The sequence below is a fragment of the Falco cherrug genome, chromosome 3, assembly GCF_023634085.1.
Source record: "Falco cherrug isolate bFalChe1 chromosome 3, bFalChe1.pri, whole genome shotgun sequence".
Classification (NCBI taxonomy): Eukaryota; Metazoa; Chordata; class Aves; order Falconiformes; family Falconidae; genus Falco; species Falco cherrug.
Window position 1 is genome coordinate 14811517 of NC_073699.1, and position 18473 is coordinate 14829989.

General features: G+C 56.7%; 1 protein-coding gene across 1 annotated transcript in view; it reads left to right on the top strand.

Annotated features, from left to right (window-relative positions):
- EPPK1 (epiplakin 1) overlaps nucleotides 1-18473 on the top strand; it is a 44898-nt gene that overhangs the window by 14187 nt on the left and 12238 nt on the right. The window contains exon 4 of the mRNA XM_055703857.1: nucleotides 199-6270. Coding sequence (XP_055559832.1) covers nucleotides 199-6270 — 6072 coding nt within the window. The remainder of the gene's footprint in view (nucleotides 1-198; nucleotides 6271-18473) is intronic.

The following is an 18473-nucleotide window of genomic DNA, read 5'->3' on the forward strand; positions in this document are numbered from 1 at the left end:
CCGCTGGCCGAGAACGGCGAGGCCACGGGCCCCTGGCAGGAGCAGGAGCAGGAGCAGGAGCAGCAGCTGCAGCGGTCCCTGAAGTCCCACACTGTCGAGGTGTCGGCGGGCGGCTTCCAGGGCAGGAAGGTCTCCCTGTGGGAGCTGCTCTTCTTCAAGTATGTCTCCGAGGCAAAGAGGCAGGAGCTGCTGGGGCAGGCCCGCGCCAGGAGTCTGGCGCTGGACGAGCTGGCAAGGCTCCTCACCGTGCTCGTCGAGGAGGCGGCAGAGCAGAGCAGCAAGATGAAATTCCCGGGCCTCAGGAGGCAGGTGACTGCCTCGGATCTGGTGGACTCGGGCATCATCGACAAGGACACGCTGGCCGACCTCGTCCAGGGCTCCAAGACCGTGGAGGAGGTGACGGAAATGGCCTCCGTCAAGCGCTACCTGGACGGCACGGGCTGCATCGCCGGCGTGCTGGTGCCCTCCAAGGCTGACCCCACCAAGATGGAGAAGATGAGCATCTACCAGGCCATGTGGAAGGGCATCCTGAGGCAGGGCACGGCTCTGGTGCTGCTGGAGGCGCAGGCTGCCACCGGCTTCCTCATTGACCCGCTCACCAACGAGAAGCTCTCTGTGGACGAGGCCATCTCGTCCGGGCTGGTGGGCAGCGAGCTGCACGAGAAGCTCCTGTCGGCCGAGAGGGCCGTGACAGGCTACACGGACCCCTACACTGGCGACCAGATCTCCCTCTTCCAGGCCATGAAGAAGGAGCTCATTGTCAAGGAGCACGGCATCCGCCTGCTGGAGGCCCAGATCGCCACCGGCGGCATCATCGACCCCGTGCACAGCCACCGCCTCCCCGTGGAGGTGGCCTACCGGCGCGGCTACTTTGACCAGGAGATGAACCAGATCCTCTCCGACCCCAGCGATGACACCAAGGGCTTCTTCGACCCCAACACCCACGAGAACCTCACCTACATGCAGCTCCTCCACCGCTGCGTGCCCGACCCGGACACGGGGCTGCTCATGCTCCAGCTGATGGACAAGGGCTCCGTGCTCTACCAGCTGACAGAGGATGCCCGCAAAGCCCTGCAGGACGCCCGCACCACCCTCAGCGTGGGGCTCTTCCAGGGCCAGAGCGTCACCGTCTGGGAGCTCCTCTTCTCCCGCTACGTCCCCGACCACCGGCGCCAGGACCTCCTCCGGAAGTACAAGGCGGGGACGGTCACCATCTCGGAGATGATCACCCTCCTCACCGCCATCATCAGCACAGCTGAGGGCCAGGGCCACGGCACCGCCCTGGCCCGCAAGCCAGTGCAGCGCGAGACAGCGCCGCTGGCCGAGAACGGCGAGGCCACGGGCCCCTGGCAGGAGCAGGAGCAGGAGCAGGAGCAGCAGCTGCAGCGGTCCCTGAAGTCCCACACTGTCGAGGTGTCGGCGGGCGGCTTCCAGGGCAGGAAGGTCTCCCTGTGGGAGCTGCTCTTCTCCAAGTATGTCTCCGAGGCAAAGAGGCAGGAGCTGCTGGGGCAGGCCCGCGCCAGGAGTCTGGCGCTGGACGAGCTGGCAAGGCTCCTCACCGTGCTCGTCGAGGAGGCGGCAGAGCAGAGCAGCAAGATGAAATTCCCGGGCCTCAGGAGGCAGGTGACTGCCTCGGATCTGGTGGACTCGGGCATCATCGACAAGGACACGCTGGCCGACCTCGTCCAGGGCTCCAAGACCGTGGAGGAGGTGACGGAAATGGCCTCCGTCAAGCGCTACCTGGACGGCACGGGCTGCATCGCCGGCGTGCTGGTGCCCTCCAAGGCTGACCCCACCAAGATGGAGAAGATGAGCATCTACCAGGCCATGTGGAAGGGCATCCTGAGGCAGGGCACGGCTCTGGTGCTGCTGGAGGCGCAGGCTGCCACCGGCTTCCTCATTGACCCGCTCACCAACGAGAAGCTCTCTGTGGACGAGGCCATCTCGTCCGGGCTGGTGGGCAGCGAGCTGCACGAGAAGCTCCTGTCGGCCGAGAGGGCCGTGACAGGCTACACGGACCCCTACACTGGCGACCAGATCTCCCTCTTCCAGGCCATGAAGAAGGAGCTCATTGTCAAGGAGCACGGCATCCGCCTGCTGGAGGCCCAGATCGCCACCGGCGGCATCATCGACCCCGTGCACAGCCACCGCCTCCCCGTGGAGGTGGCCTACCGGCGCGGCTACTTTGACCAGGAGATGAACCAGATCCTCTCCGACCCCAGCGATGACACCAAGGGCTTCTTCGACCCCAACACCCACGAGAACCTCACCTACATGCAGCTCCTCCACCGCTGCGTGCCCGACCCGGACACGGGGCTGCTCATGCTCCAGCTGATGGACAAGGGCTCCGTGCTCTACCAGCTGACAGAGGATGCCCGCAAAGCCCTGCAGGACGCCCGCACCACCCTCAGCGTGGGGCTCTTCCAGGGCCAGAGCGTCACCGTCTGGGAGCTCCTCTTCTCCCGCTACGTCCCCGACCACCGGCGCCAGGACCTCCTCCGGAAGTACAAGGCGGGGACGGTCACCATCTCGGAGATGATCACCCTCCTCACCGCCATCATCAGCACAGCTGAGGGCCAGGGCCACGGCACCGCCCTGGCCCGCAAGCCAGTGCAGCGCGAGACAGCGCCGCTGGCCGAGAACGGCGAGGCCACGGGCCCCTGGCAGGAGCAGGAGCAGGAGCAGGAGCAGCAGCTGCAGCGGTCCCTGAAGTCCCACACTGTCGAGGTGTCGGCGGGCGGCTTCCAGGGCAGGAAGGTCTCCCTGTGGGAGCTGCTCTTCTCCAAGTATGTCTCCGAGGCAAAGAGGCAGGAGCTGCTGGGGCAGGCCCGCGCCAGGAGTCTGGCGCTGGACGAGCTGGCAAGGCTCCTCACCGTGCTCGTCGAGGAGGCGGCAGAGCAGAGCAGCAAGATGAAATTCCCGGGCCTCAGGAGGCAGGTGACTGCCTCGGATCTGGTGGACTCGGGCATCATCGACAAGGACACGCTGGCCGACCTCGTCCAGGGCTCCAAGACCGTGGAGGAGGTGACGGAAATGGCCTCCGTCAAGCGCTACCTGGACGGCACGGGCTGCATCGCCGGCGTGCTGGTGCCCTCCAAGGCTGACCCCACCAAGATGGAGAAGATGAGCATCTACCAGGCCATGTGGAAGGGCATCCTGAGGCAGGGCACGGCTCTGGTGCTGCTGGAGGCGCAGGCTGCCACCGGCTTCCTCATTGACCCGCTCACCAACGAGAAGCTCTCTGTGGACGAGGCCATCTCGTCCGGGCTGGTGGGCAGCGAGCTGCACGAGAAGCTCCTGTCGGCCGAGAGGGCCGTGACAGGCTACACGGACCCCTACACTGGCGACCAGATCTCCCTCTTCCAGGCCATGAAGAAGGAGCTCATTGTCAAGGAGCACGGCATCCGCCTGCTGGAGGCCCAGATCGCCACCGGCGGCATCATCGACCCCGTGCACAGCCACCGCCTCCCCGTGGAGGTGGCCTACCGGCGCGGCTACTTTGACCAGGAGATGAACCAGATCCTCTCCGACCCCAGCGATGACACCAAGGGCTTCTTCGACCCCAACACCCACGAGAACCTCACCTACATGCAGCTCCTCCACCGCTGCGTGCCCGACCCGGACACGGGGCTGCTCATGCTCCAGCTGATGGACAAGGGCTCCGTGCTCTACCAGCTGACAGAGGATGCCCGCAAAGCCCTGCAGGACGCCCGCACCACCCTCAGCGTGGGGCTCTTCCAGGGCCAGAGCGTCACCGTCTGGGAGCTCCTCTTCTCCCGCTACGTCCCCGACCACCGGCGCCAGGACCTCCTCCGGAAGTACAAGGCGGGGACGGTCACCATCTCGGAGATGATCACCCTCCTCACCGCCATCATCAGCACAGCTGAGGGCCAGGGCCACGGCACCGCCCTGGCCCGCAAGCCAGTGCAGCGCGAGACAGCGCCGCTGGCCGAGAACGGCGAGGCCACGGGCCCCTGGCAGGAGCAGGAGCAGGAGCAGGAGCAGCAGCTGCAGCGGTCCCTGAAGTCCCACACTGTCGAGGTGTCGGCGGGCGGCTTCCAGGGCAGGAAGGTCTCCCTGTGGGAGCTGCTCTTCTCCAAGTATGTCTCCGAGGCAAAGAGGCAGGAGCTGCTGGGGCAGGCCCGCGCCAGGAGTCTGGCGCTGGACGAGCTGGCAAGGCTCCTCACCGTGCTCGTCGAGGAGGCGGCAGAGCAGAGCAGCAAGATGAAATTCCCGGGCCTCAGGAGGCAGGTGACTGCCTCGGATCTGGTGGACTCGGGCATCATCGACAAGGACACGCTGGCCGACCTCGTCCAGGGCTCCAAGACCGTGGAGGAGGTGACGGAAATGGCCTCCGTCAAGCGCTACCTGGACGGCACGGGCTGCATCGCCGGCGTGCTGGTGCCCTCCAAGGCTGACCCCACCAAGATGGAGAAGATGAGCATCTACCAGGCCATGTGGAAGGGCATCCTGAGGCAGGGCACGGCTCTGGTGCTGCTGGAGGCGCAGGCTGCCACCGGCTTCCTCATTGACCCGCTCACCAACGAGAAGCTCTCTGTGGACGAGGCCATCTCGTCCGGGCTGGTGGGCAGCGAGCTGCACGAGAAGCTCCTGTCGGCCGAGAGGGCCGTGACAGGCTACACGGACCCCTACACTGGCGACCAGATCTCCCTCTTCCAGGCCATGAAGAAGGAGCTCATTGTCAAGGAGCACGGCATCCGCCTGCTGGAGGCCCAGATCGCCACCGGCGGCATCATCGACCCCGTGCACAGCCACCGCCTCCCCGTGGAGGTGGCCTACCGGCGCGGCTACTTTGACCAGGAGATGAACCAGATCCTCTCCGACCCCAGCGATGACACCAAGGGCTTCTTCGACCCCAACACCCACGAGAACCTCACCTACATGCAGCTCCTCCACCGCTGCGTGCCCGACCCGGACACGGGGCTGCTCATGCTCCAGCTGATGGACAAGGGCTCCGTGCTCTACCAGCTGACAGAGGATGCCCGCAAAGCCCTGCAGGACGCCCGCACCACCCTCAGCGTGGGGCTCTTCCAGGGCCAGAGCGTCACCGTCTGGGAGCTCCTCTTCTCCCGCTACGTCCCCGACCACCGGCGCCAGGACCTCCTCCGGAAGTACAAGGCGGGGACGGTCACCATCTCGGAGATGATCACCCTCCTCACCGCCATCATCAGCACAGCTGAGGGCCAGGGCCACGGCACCGCCCTGGCCCGCAAGCCAGTGCAGCGCGAGACAGCGCCGCTGGCCGAGAACGGCGAGGCCACGGGCCCCTGGCAGGAGCAGGAGCAGGAGCAGGAGCAGCAGCTGCAGCGGTCCCTGAAGTCCCACACTGTCGAGGTGTCGGCGGGCGGCTTCCAGGGCAGGAAGGTCTCCCTGTGGGAGCTGCTCTTCTCCAAGTATGTCTCCGAGGCAAAGAGGCAGGAGCTGCTGGGGCAGGCCCGCGCCAGGAGTCTGGCGCTGGACGAGCTGGCAAGGCTCCTCACCGTGCTCGTCGAGGAGGCGGCAGAGCAGAGCAGCAAGATGAAATTCCCGGGCCTCAGGAGGCAGGTGACTGCCTCGGATCTGGTGGACTCGGGCATCATCGACAAGGACACGCTGGCCGACCTCGTCCAGGGCTCCAAGACCGTGGAGGAGGTGACGGAAATGGCCTCCGTCAAGCGCTACCTGGACGGCACGGGCTGCATCGCCGGCGTGCTGGTGCCCTCCAAGGCTGACCCCACCAAGATGGAGAAGATGAGCATCTACCAGGCCATGTGGAAGGGCATCCTGAGGCAGGGCACGGCTCTGGTGCTGCTGGAGGCGCAGGCTGCCACCGGCTTCCTCATTGACCCGCTCACCAACGAGAAGCTCTCTGTGGACGAGGCCATCTCGTCCGGGCTGGTGGGCAGCGAGCTGCACGAGAAGCTCCTGTCGGCCGAGAGGGCCGTGACAGGCTACACGGACCCCTACACTGGCGACCAGATCTCCCTCTTCCAGGCCATGAAGAAGGAGCTCATTGTCAAGGAGCACGGCATCCGCCTGCTGGAGGCCCAGATCGCCACCGGCGGCATCATCGACCCCGTGCACAGCCACCGCCTCCCCGTGGAGGTGGCCTACCGGCGCGGCTACTTTGACCAGGAGATGAACCAGATCCTCTCCGACCCCAGCGATGACACCAAGGGCTTCTTCGACCCCAACACCCACGAGAACCTCACCTACATGCAGCTCCTCCACCGCTGCGTGCCCGACCCAATGACTGGTCTTTATTTCCTTAATATTTTTTGAAGAAAATTTAAAACTTTTTTCATGCCCTTCTTCATTACTGCCGTGGTGTTTAATTTTGCTAATGTTAATAGTTCTTTGTCTCCTGGTATATTCCTTTTATATAGATATATATACATCATATTTTTAAAAAATCCTAGTTGTATTCAGCTTATTTTCTGGGTTTTCTCCTTTTTTTTCAGTAGCCTGACTACATCAGGTATAGCTTTTAATGACTGCCCCAAGCATTTTGGTATAGCGTATTAAGTCTTCATCTTCTGTAGTCTTTTAAGAACCCAGGAAAGAAGTTGGGTTGTCTGTGGTCATTTTGTTGAATTATCTTGTCTGTATTTTCCTTATCCAGGTTTAAATGGAAGTATGTCTTCATGTGGTGTGTGTTTTGTAGTGAGAACTGTATTTTTATTTTCCTTCTAGTGTGTTTTCTTTTACATGAAGAACATTCTGTTCCTAGCACATTTGCATGGCATTATTGGAGTCACAGGGTTTGAAGCCTAGTTTTACTTGTAGCTCAGATTTCCACATAGGCACTATGTCAGGCTCGTTTTAGGTATCACCAGACTGGGATGCATTCTCTGTCTTTGCTTTTAATGTCTCAGCTTGTCTATTTTTTCTGGGGGTGTCTGGACTACATATACCCTCATCTTAGAGTGGTTTGGTCTCTCACTGATCCACACACTCAGTTCATGCCCATGCTGTGCTTTCCATCCCTTTCCATCCCTCCAATTCTCCAGCTGTCCATGGAGCCTCTACAGTGAGCTGTGGTCCACGTGCTCTATGCAAAAGCTGCGAGCCGCAGTGTGTGTTATCATGCTGTATTTCTAGCCTATCCATCCACGGTCAGGGAAGCTGGCAGAGGAGCATCCATTCTCTCCAGCTGGATCCTCTGTGCATTTCTCAGCTCCTTTTGTCACCCTGTGTCCTGAGCTGCCTCAGCCCATGAGCCACACCGCTGGAGAGGAGGCAGCCCTGGAACTACTCTGCCACAGACTTCAGGGTTGAATAATGCTACTACTGTTTGATAGAAGAAAACTTACTCTCTTTAAATGCATTACCTTAGGCTAGTTGCCTTAATTAACCCAGTAATGTCCTGTAAAATGGACTTTTTGCCACAGCTTGTACAGCTGATAGCTGGAAACAAGTGTAGATTAGCCATGGAATTCCTCACCACAACTTGCTGTGTATCCCAAAGGTTTGCATGGGCTCAAAAAGTGAATGGACAGATTAACGGCAGAGAAGTCCCCTGAGTGTTGTTAAATGCAAAGACACATCTCTGCCTCAGCAGGTCCCTCAGCTGCAGGTTACTAGAAGCCGGAAGACACGATCAGGGAGGTGTTGGTGAGGTTTGCGCTGCTCTTACATACTTAGGGTAGGCTCTGATACTGGACAAAGCTGGCTGCTGCACGGTGGAGACACGGCCTTCTGCTCTGGGCTGGTATAACTATGACTGTCCTACCACCATCTGCATTACAAACATGGGGGAGCATCAGAAACACCACAATTCACTGAAAGTGCCAGAGCATAATGGGGAAGTTTTACAGCTCTCAGGCCTAGCCACACTCTGTACTGGGGTTAGTTCAGCTTCTTAACACACTGACCTGCAGACACTGTAATGCCATCTCCAGGGGGGCTTGATGATCTGGGCTCCTATGTAAATCAAGGGGCCTCATATTAATCTTCTACACTCCTGCTCTTTCCTAGAAATTGATTAGAAAATGCTTTAGCTGAAGCCAGGGTGAATGGCCAAGCTGTGTCTTTCACACTATCTAGCCTTGTGCATCTCTGCCTCTCAGAGCCCTGCACGCTGCTGCTGTGTAAGAGGGCTCACTACCAGCTGCTGCATGAGACAAAGCACCCAGCTGGATAGGCCCTTGCCCTGCTCCATCATAGCCATTCCTTTGTTTCTGCCCACATCCCTTGCTCACAGACTGTCTCCTCTCATTCAGTCTCTAGTTCCACATCTTTCAGCCTTCGCCATGCTTTTCACCTGGTCTCCAAGTGTCTCTGTTCATAGAATCACAGAATGACAGAATGGTTTGGGTTGGAAGGGACCTTAAAGATCATCTAGTTCTACCCCTCCATGCCCTATACCTTCACTAAACCACATTGCTCAAAGCCCCATCCAGCCTGGCCTTGAAAAAATACCATTTAACTAAACCCAACTGAAAGCTAGTGGCTTATTTTTTATATATTCCACTAGGATATACAAAAGAAAAAGAACCAAGGGGAAACTCCATAGTATTCTGAAGTTCTCAGACTCCTAGCGCTGGGCCAGAGCATCATCTGCCAACAGCCAGCACCTCAAAGCTTGGTTGTTATCACCTTGTGGCACTGGATATGGAAAAAAGCCAGTCTCACATAGAGATCAGGAATGGGAGGAGGACTGCACAGGATAGAAAGCATGCACTAAGGAAAGGACGATAGGGTAGGGCCTTGCAGCATGGGCCCAGCGCCAAAGCTTGGCTGCCTTCCCCACCATGCTGCTCTGTGCAAGGACTGTGCGGCGAGCAGCTCACAGCTCTCCCCAGCACATTAATAGCAGGCAGCACTGAAGCGTCATCTGGCAGCTGGAACAGCCTTCCCAGGCAGCATGGTAGCCTGGCCTGGCTGCAGGCTACAGGGCAGATACGGAAGCAGGCTGGTTAGACAGTCAGTTCTTCCTCTGTCAGGGGAACAGGGGCTTCCATGGCCACATGGACCATCAGGGCTCACTTCAGGAGTTGTGTTAGACAGCCACGCACTTGAACAGCCAGGAGCTAGCACTACCTCTGTAAGAAACTCAGTACCAGGCAATGAAGCCTAATGGGAGTGTGATAGCAGTGATGGTCCTCCCTGACGAGGGATGCAGAGAGTGAGCTGAGGCAAAACAAACTTCGGGGCTTGTGATCTGGAGTCACATTGTGACTTGCCTGCAGGGCGGAGGTTTCTGGAAAGGCTCATAAGTGCTGGGGAGGAGACTGTGACCATGGACCCCACACAGAGGAAGATGAAGGAAAGAGGTTCTGGCATTAAAATGTGTGGTTCAGGCAGGAAGATGAAGGCCAGGCCTTCCATGACATTATTCCCTGAAGCAGGCCAGGTACCACGTGGAGGTCAGTCAGCTAATAAAGCAGACATAAATTCATAAAATGGGGCTGAGAAGCTGAAAAGATGTTATCATAGAAGTTTTGCATCTCCAAGCAAAGGAGAGGCCAAACTCACACCTGGTGAGGTGGGTGTTGGTGTCTTTTCCCCAAGTAGCAAGCAATAGGACAAGAGGAAATGGCCTTAAGTTGCACCACCAAAGGTTTAGATTGGATATTAGGAAAAATTTCTTCACTAAAAGGGTTGTCCAGTGTCACAGCACTCTCCAAACCATCAAGCTGCAACGAGGTCTTTTACCATCACAGATAGCATACTCTTCATGCTAGTCCCTCTGCTGCCTCCTCCTTGTCTCACCTGATCAAGGGCCCACTCTCTCTTCTCTTGCTTCTTTCTCTCTCTCTTCCTCGGCAGTTCTCTCTTTCTTGGCTACCCAACCTCTTAACAGAACAGCCACAGCTGCACCTTATCTACATCAGCCAACCCACCACCCCTGAGGCCAGCCCACAGTTGTATATTATCAAGGATAATTAATCCAGCTTCATTCCTCTACAGTCCAGCACTGGAACAGGCTGCCCAGGGAGGTGGTGGTGTCACCATCCCTGAAGGTATTTAAAAGATGTGTAGATGTGGCACTTGGGGATGTGGTTTAGCGGTGGGCTTGGCAGTGCTGGGTTAATGGTTGGGCTTGATGATCTTTAAGGTCTTTTCTAACCTGAATGATTTTATGGTGAAAACCAGAATGGAGAAAAGGAAAAGGGAGGAACCATTAAAAGAAGCAGAATCTTGTTTAAACACAATACAGGAAAAAAGTAGAGAACCAGGATAAATATCTAGGGTTGAGGAACTGGAATGCCTCATCTTCAACAAAACACCAGCATGCCATGGGCTTCTTGCAAGGAGGCTCAGCAGGTGGATGCTGTGACACCAAATTACAAAATGCACAAGAACAGCAGAGGAAGGTGTGCTGGTGGCAGCATGGGGCCCTTATCAGAGAGCTTAGAGCTGGGTCAAAGTCGCAAGCACACCATCAGAGAACCCCGGACTGAAGTTCCAGCTCCAGGGAGCAGGGCAAGGGGAAGGTGAGCAGACAAAAATAAGGGGCAGTGGCTGGCTGTGCAGAGAGTGAACTAGGTAGATAGTGTCCTCTGCAGTCAGGAGGAAGGGCAGATCCCGAGCAGGGATGTAGAGGGGACATAAAAACATAGATGACATGGATAAGGCAAGCAGGGAACTAATATTTGTTATTTTCCATAAGAACTAGGTTGTGGAGAAACATCAGGAAAGATTTCTGCATGCAGCAGTTAAACCGTGGCAGTTGCTGCTGGGGTGTCATGGAGGCAGAAGCTGCAAATGCTCAAAGGAAAGAAAAGGCAAGAAAAAGTGATCCATCTTCTCAGTGAGGGGGTCACCAGTGGGGCCCAGAGGGCTCCATGCTGGGAGCTGAGCTGTTCAACACATGAAGACATGGCCTGGGAAATGCTGTGAACAGTGAAGAAACAGATGGTATTAAATTATTCAGCTTAGTAAAGAAAAGTGCCAGCTGCAAAAACTGCAGGAAGACCAAGCAACATAGAGTGACTGGAGTTAAAATAGCAGATGTTCAAGGTAGGTAAAAAGGCACAGAGAGGGAGAAGCAATCCTAGTGTCCGTGTACCCAGCTGTGAGTTGCCACCGGTCAGCAGCAAGAATTGTAACAGATTATTTGATGTGGGCTCAACAGCGGTCAGAATAAATCAAATGTTAGGATTAGGGAGGGAATGTGCCTGTGCCAGGGTAACATGCACAAGCTGCGTCCATCCAAAGGCACCACATCATACCCCGAGGGGAGACCAGGCTCCTTTGTGGAGCTGCAACCAGGATCTCTGCAGTGGCCCAGCTTTGGCGGTCAGTGGGGCTTTGGGGCTGTGAGGCAGAGTGGAAGGAGAGCACCTGCTCCTTTGAGGGTGTCTGGTCAAAGGAGCCATCAACAAGAACATACAAGAGCAAACCTGATAGGCAAATCATACGGGATGTGGCAGTGGGAACAAACCTGGCCAGTCACACCAATGGGTCAGTATGTGTGGAGTGAGAGGATGCTTATTTTTTTCTGTTGAGATGACAAGGAAATGGAAGGAGGCAAACACAGAGACATAAAACCTGACCAATAAGTGTTAACAGAGACAATAACCAGAAACAAATCTGATCAGTGGCATTAAGTGATGGGTTATGAAGAAACTGCAGGCACACTAGGACTTCATGGCTGGAACAGATGTAACCCTGAGGGTCTCAGCATCAGTAGCTGGAGGGGTCTCAACTCACTGGATCTGGGGAGGGTCCCACAGACTGTGTACCAAAAACCAGCTACTGAGGGGGACTAGCATGAGTGAGGGCTCCATGCTGATGGCTGAAGCGGGACCACAGGTCACAGTCCTTGTGGGACATGGGACCAGCACGTGTGCCGGCTGGTGGGGGGGCTGTAAGCATCTTCCCCAACCCTGGTGTGCATGGGGAGTGTGGGTGTGTGCTCACCAGCAAACATCAAACTGACCAGATGGTAAGTAGGGGACCCATGGGTGAGGATCTGGGCAGGTCTGTCAGCAGGCAGAGGGGCTGTGTTGGTACTCGGGGTCCATGAGTGTGCGTGTGCTTGCAAACCCAGTCTCATGTCTGTGCCTGCAGTAGTGACCTGCTGCCTCGGCCAGTCCCAGAGGAGGAGGGGACATGGCTGCCTGTGCTCATGTGTGATGCAGGTCCTGTGCACGGGTGCTACTGATGGCAGCACCTTTTCTGTGGCAGGCTGTCTGACTGGCTGTGTCAGTGTCCTGTGTCTGTCTGTGTGTGTGTCTCTGGGATACATGTGCAGTGTTGCTGCTGGTTGAACCTGCAAATGAGAGGGCAGCAGCCATGTCCCTCATTCTGTACAGACACCCGAGGTGGGCTCCAGCAGCTGGGCAGGACCATACTGGGTGGTACTGGGCTGCAGTGACCAGGCTAGAAATGACAGCCACTCCAGTCATCCTATAGCAGGTATTTTCATGCTCGCAAATAGGGGTTCCAAGCAGATGCCCAGTGGCTGGTGGGGCAGTTGGCAGGATGGTGCAGGGACGCTGCTGGGACTGGTGCTGACGGCGGTGCTGTCTGTCTGCACACCAGCTCTGGCTCTGTTTCCACCTGTGCTGGGAGCTGCCTCTGGTGCCTTTGGGTCCACTGGAGAGCAGAGCTGGCATGGACATAGCAGGTCATAGCTGTTGTCATGACAGTACCCAGTATCTCTGCTGGGGGCTTCTTGAAGACCCAGCAGCAATGTTCTCAACACATTGCAGGATGCACGTTCCTGCAGACTGGTGCGCAATGGATGCCTCAGCCCAGAGCTCAAGACGGCAGATGTTGCCATCAAGGTCTGGGACTGCTAACAGTGCCTGGGGCATCTGAGCAGGCTGTGCACTATCAGGGAAAATGGGGAGAAGATTTACAGGGTATTCACAGAGACCTGGGGCCAGGATCTGGGATGCTGCAGAGAGGCTGACCAGATTTGTCCAGCCCTCAGACTGTTAGCACTTGCTTCCCTTTCACATGAGCACCAATGACATTGCCAGGAGTGACCTGGAGGATATCAGCAGTGGCTACAGAGCTCTGGGAGCAAGGACTTTGCCCAACTTCAGGAAGGAGCCTCATGCAGTTAACAAAGGGAAACCCCAAGTCCTGCCCCTGGGGAGGAACAGCCCCAGGCACCAGCGTGGGCGGGCTGGCCTGCTGGAAGGCAGTTTTGCAGAAAAAGACTTGGCTGTCCTGGTGGACAAGCTAAACATGACCCAGCGATGTGCTCCTGCAGCAGAGAAGCCACCAGCCCCCTTGGGCTGCATTAAGCAAAGCATTGCCAGCAGGTTGAGGGAGGTGATCCTTCCTCTCTGCTCAGCACTGGTGAGGCCACACCTGGAGTACTGGGTCCGGTTCTGGGCTCCCCAGCACAACAGATGTGGACTACTGGACACAGTCCAGCAAATGTTCACAAAAATTATGAAGGGACTGGAGCTTCTCTCCGTTGAGGAAAGGCTGAGAGAGCTGGGACTGTTCATCCTGGAGAAGAGAAGGCTCGGGGTCATCTTGACAGCATATATAAATACCTGAAGGGAAGGAATGAAGAAGATGGATCTTGTCAATGGTACCCAGTGACAGGAAAAGAGGCAAGACAGGACAGGAGGTTTTCTCTGAACATCAGGAAACACTTTTTTTACTGTGATGTGGTCAAACATAGGCACAGATTGCCCAGAGAGGTTGCAGAGTCTCTATCCTTGGAATTACTCAAAACCCAACTGGACATGTTCCTGAGCAACCTCAGGACATCAGGCTGGTTGTGGCTGACCCTGCCTTGAGCAGAGGGGATGGATCTCCGGATGTCCCTTCCCTCCCCTTGGAGGTTATCGACACTGCATGAACACAGCCCTGAGCAATCTGATCTGATCGGACCTGCTCTGAGCTGGACCAGACAGCCTCTGAAGCTCTCTTCCAACCAAAATTATTCTATGACCCTGATTTTCTGGTTTTTGGTGTTTTTGGTGGTTTTTTTTTTAAAGAGTAGAATGGACTGTGTAGTTCCAGCCTCTATACCTCACCTGCCCATCACCAAGGGCCATGCCTTCCAGCCCAAGCATGGCAGTGTTCTTGTTGCTCCAGGACATGCCACAGCCTCATCTGGCCATCTTCTCCTCCACCTGGGCACCAGTATGGCCCTGCTCACCACACTGAAACAGTGCCTTGCAAGAGACACTCAGTCCAGGAACACGCCCAGACAATAATTAAAAATTATTGTTGATAATTAGGCATGAAAACTGCAAAGATGACCATCACACCCACCTTCCTGCCACATCCTACTTCAGGCTTGAGGGCCCCATTATCTGGGAACATGATCGAAGTTGGTGGCCTTTCTTGGGAGGCCAGCTCCCACTGGCCTCTTTTCAGCTGCCTATTCAAAGCCTCTCCTCCCTTTTTGTCTGTTTTACCCTTCATGGAAGCTTGACTTCGTCTTTCCCAATGGCAAATGGGCATAGCTGCTGTCAGGTCCCCAGGCAGCCAGCTACATTGCTGGGCATAACATCCGACTACATTGGCCGCAGCACGGTGCCCCTGCGGCCGCTGCATGCCCTGGGCTGGGAGACCTGTGTCGTGCCATGGTCCAGTGCACCACGCAGGAATGGTGCTTGGCTCCAGCAGCACCCGGAGCTGGACCCTGGGACCAAAGGGTGCTAAGCTGTGGCCTCCAGGAGATCAAAGCACCCACCAGCAGCCAGCCAGGTGTGCCTGTCCCCTGCCTGCCTCCGGAGCCTGTGTAAGTTATCCTCTGTGGCATGCTGCCTCCTGCGCTGCCTTCCTCCCCCACCTTCATTCCTGGTCCACCCAGTCCTCTTCCCCTGAGCTCCCAGCTGTCTTGTCCCCCTGTCTCACTCGCCATCAGATCTCCAGCCCTGCAGTATGCACCTCCCCATACACTGGCAGCATTTCCCACACACTGACCTATTGGCCACCACCATTAGGTTCCTGGCTGCAGCCCAAGGCTGCACGTTTGCTGCACAGCTTTGTGCCTTCCCAGAGCTGTCCTCCTCTTGGCCAGGGAAGGTCCAGAGATACTACCCCCTCAGCCATTCTGCTGCCTCCCAAGCCCCTTGGAGCTCTCCCCAGCCCCATTACAGGGTGAATCATGGTCTCTTCTGGTCTTTCACCTGAAGCCCAGGTGTCACAGCCCCCTGAGTGCTCCCTGGCCCCTGCCTATAGGGACTGCCTCCACACCAGGACTTCTCTGGCGCTGGATACCCACCTCGCAGGACAAGAACTGAGTCAGCTGGGAGCCATGAGCCATCTTGCACCAGAATCCCACCACCTCTCCCTCACCAGGGCACAGCAGCTTCTGTGTGGGACCAGGTTCCCCCACCCAGCTCAGCTGCACGCTTGGCAATGCTGGACCACCCTTGCTTGGCCAGTCCTGACAGTAGCACCCACTGGCAGCTCCCTGTCCCCTGCAGGCAGGGCTTGTAGCCCTGACCAGCTACATGCAAGCCACCCCTACTGACCCCATGCCACAGTCTATGGGGGCTGTGCTTACCCCTTCCCTCCCACCCTGGAGCTCACTGCTTTTGCCCCTTCACTGGCCAAAGCCAACAAACCATCAGGCTCTGGGGGGTGTTCTGTGACCTCAATATACCCAAGCAGCAGCCCCAATAGTGCCCCGATGGCACATCCGAGGATCAGCTGCTGGCAGAGCTGGAAGAGGTAAACATGAGAACTGAAGGCCCTGCTGATGGTGCAGAGGGGTAGGGATGAGTCTCCTGCCTGCCCACAGCCAAACGCAGAGCTGCTGGGGAAGCCCTGCGTGCCATCTGGTGGAGAGGTGCAATCAGGTCACCCTGTGCCCCAGCTCTCCGTGGCACAGTGAGCCCCATGTCCCAGAATGCCTCTTGGATTTCCAAGCTCCTGGCAGAGGAACATGAGCTTCTGCTTTGTGCGCAGCCCTGGTGGGCACATTCAGGGGATGCTTGGCCAAGCACCATGAACTGCAGCAATCAGAACAGTGGCTGCAAATCCCCAGAGTCATATGTCTGCATCTGATCTGGTGGCACCGGTCATGTGAGCGGTGCCATCACCCATCGTTGTCTGGGCATCCTGCTGTGCTGCACAGGTGGTGGTAGGCTCAGCAGGAGGGAGCGTGTATAGGCTCAGCCAGCCCGAAGCCAGAGCAGTCCTGTTATGGGGGGACATTTATCAAGCGATGATCTCTAGAGCGGGATTTTTTCCTTGCTGCTCTCAGCAGGCTGTTCTGCCAGCAGCCACCATCCATTATCTGTGTCCGAGGAGCAGGGGAGGGAAGACAGATGCTTGACTCTCAGAGAAGAGCAGCAGAGCTGCATTGTCTGCCAGCTGGGAGATGGACCGAAGGGCAGACCCCACCAGCTATGTTCAGCTCTGCACATTCCAGTTGTGCCCCAAGGTTGGCTCTGCAGCCATCCCGACAGCCAAGGCTCTGCACTGCATGGGCTGCAGTGTGTCAAGGGGCCTCACAGCCCCCACCGGAGCAGGAGCTGCATAAGCAGAGCACTGTGTCTGTGCCATCTCCCAGTGTGCCTTCGGGGAAAGACAGGAGTACGTATGGAGAGACCTGGGCAGGTCATTAAGTATATATCCTTCCCCTCGCTGTGCCTGGGAGCTGTGGAGAGAAACTCCTGTGCCAGGAAGCTGGGGAGCCAAAGGATAAGCAGGTTCCCTGGAAAGGGTGCAGGAAGCATGGCACACCCCTGGCACAACCCCAATGCCTCTAGCTTATCTTCCTCCCTGCCCCTGCTGCAAGCCAGGTGGCCTGAAGCACCAGCAAAAGTCTCGTCAATCCCTGTTTCCCAGGAATCACGTGTCAGGGTAGAAGATGTTTGAGAGTTCCTTTCCCACAGAAATCAGAGCTGTGCAATCACGTATCTCCTAGACAGAATAAAGAGGATTTTTGTCTTTTCTGTTTGCTCATGGTTGCCTGCCTGTGCCCATCCCTTGGGTGCTGGGCTAGGGTGGTTCTTTGTGGTTTTTGAAAGAGGACATTTTTGTTATTCTTCCCTTCAAAGGCACATTGCATTGCTCAGCTCAGCTAGCGAGAACAGGCAGAGCAGGCGTGGCAGCGTGAGGTACCTGCAGTCAAGGTGTAGTTCCTCCTCAGGTCCAACACCGCCGGCTCACACAGCTCTGCAGGTCCCGAGTCAGCTGCATACCTGCCAGGAGCACCCACACAGCGCATGGGTGGCTCCCACGCCTCAGGATGCCTCTGCCTCTGGGAATCCCAGTGCTCGAGCTCCACACCGTGGGTCGCACCAGGCAGAGGTGCATTGGGTGCTGCTGATTTTCTCTGGTTAATGCTGTCCTCTGCTATGTAGAGGAGCTGCCCATGCAGGGACGTCCCCAGAGGGCTGCTTGAGCACAGGGGACATCCCTCTCTACATCAGCCACGAGGCTGCTGCCTGTTCTGTGCATCACCTTCCACAGCGATCCCTGAACCACTCTGTGCCAGCTGCCATAAGTCCAGCTGCATGGCTGCAGGGACCGACACTCCTTGGACCGGCTGGAAGGGAGTCATGTCAGCATCCAGGCTCTGGCAGAGGATGTTTCCCAGATCAGATGCTGAAGGAAAACAACACTCCCCAAATATTCCGGTGCTGAAGCATCCTTGAGAAAACCATCTCCCAGCTCTCTGATGTGGTTCATGGCTGCTTCAGCCAAGGACACCTACACCTTCCGGCAGGTGAGGCAGAGCCACCAGGCTGCAGATACCCGAGTCCAGGCGTCTCCATGCCAGGCCTCCTGGGAAGCTGCAGGACCAGCTGGTGAGTCACTGAGCTCAGCGGAGGACAGGGGCATCCCATGGGTCTGCATCCTGGCTTTGCTTTCTGAAAAGCTGTAGTGAGGGGCAGCTAGAGAGGTGGAGGCAGAGCATATCTGCATTTCAGACACTCCCAGAGACCTGCACACTCACCTGATTTTTTCTTTACTTCTTTTTAGTGTAAAGGCCATTTGCCCTTTTAATACCTGACTTCATATATATATATATATATGTATGTATAAAAATAGGTTTGAGGCTAGACTGATACATCTGGCTGCAGCTGGGTGGCAGCCCTGGCAATCCAGTGCCACATACATGGATCCTAATGTGACACAAACTCCCCAGACAGTGATGCTGCCCTGCCTTCTGCTGAGTGCATTATGTGCAGTCACTTGAAGACGCGCACAGCCCGTCGGCATGGAGGCACAGAGCACTGGTAGGTGCTGCAGCAGCTTATTCAGGGTTTTGCAGGCAGTCCAGCTCCGGCTGCCCAGGCAAGACCCCAGCTGCAACAGCTGCTGCACTTCTGCTACTCCCAGCCTCTCCCACGGCTGTTTGCATACCTGCCAACCGCATCCCCTGTGTCTGAGCGAAGGGGAAGGGTGGCAGCCAGTTGCCAAGTCACTAAATAAGAAGGTGGTTTCTCCAGAGATCCCCTGAAACTAAGTGATGTCAGTGTTCCTCTTCGAGATAATCTGAGTGCAGTTTCATTTGTGTTCTCACAAATATCCAGCTCCTGGCAATTCAAGGAAAGTGAAATGTAAAGTCATTGTGTTTCGGCTTGTAA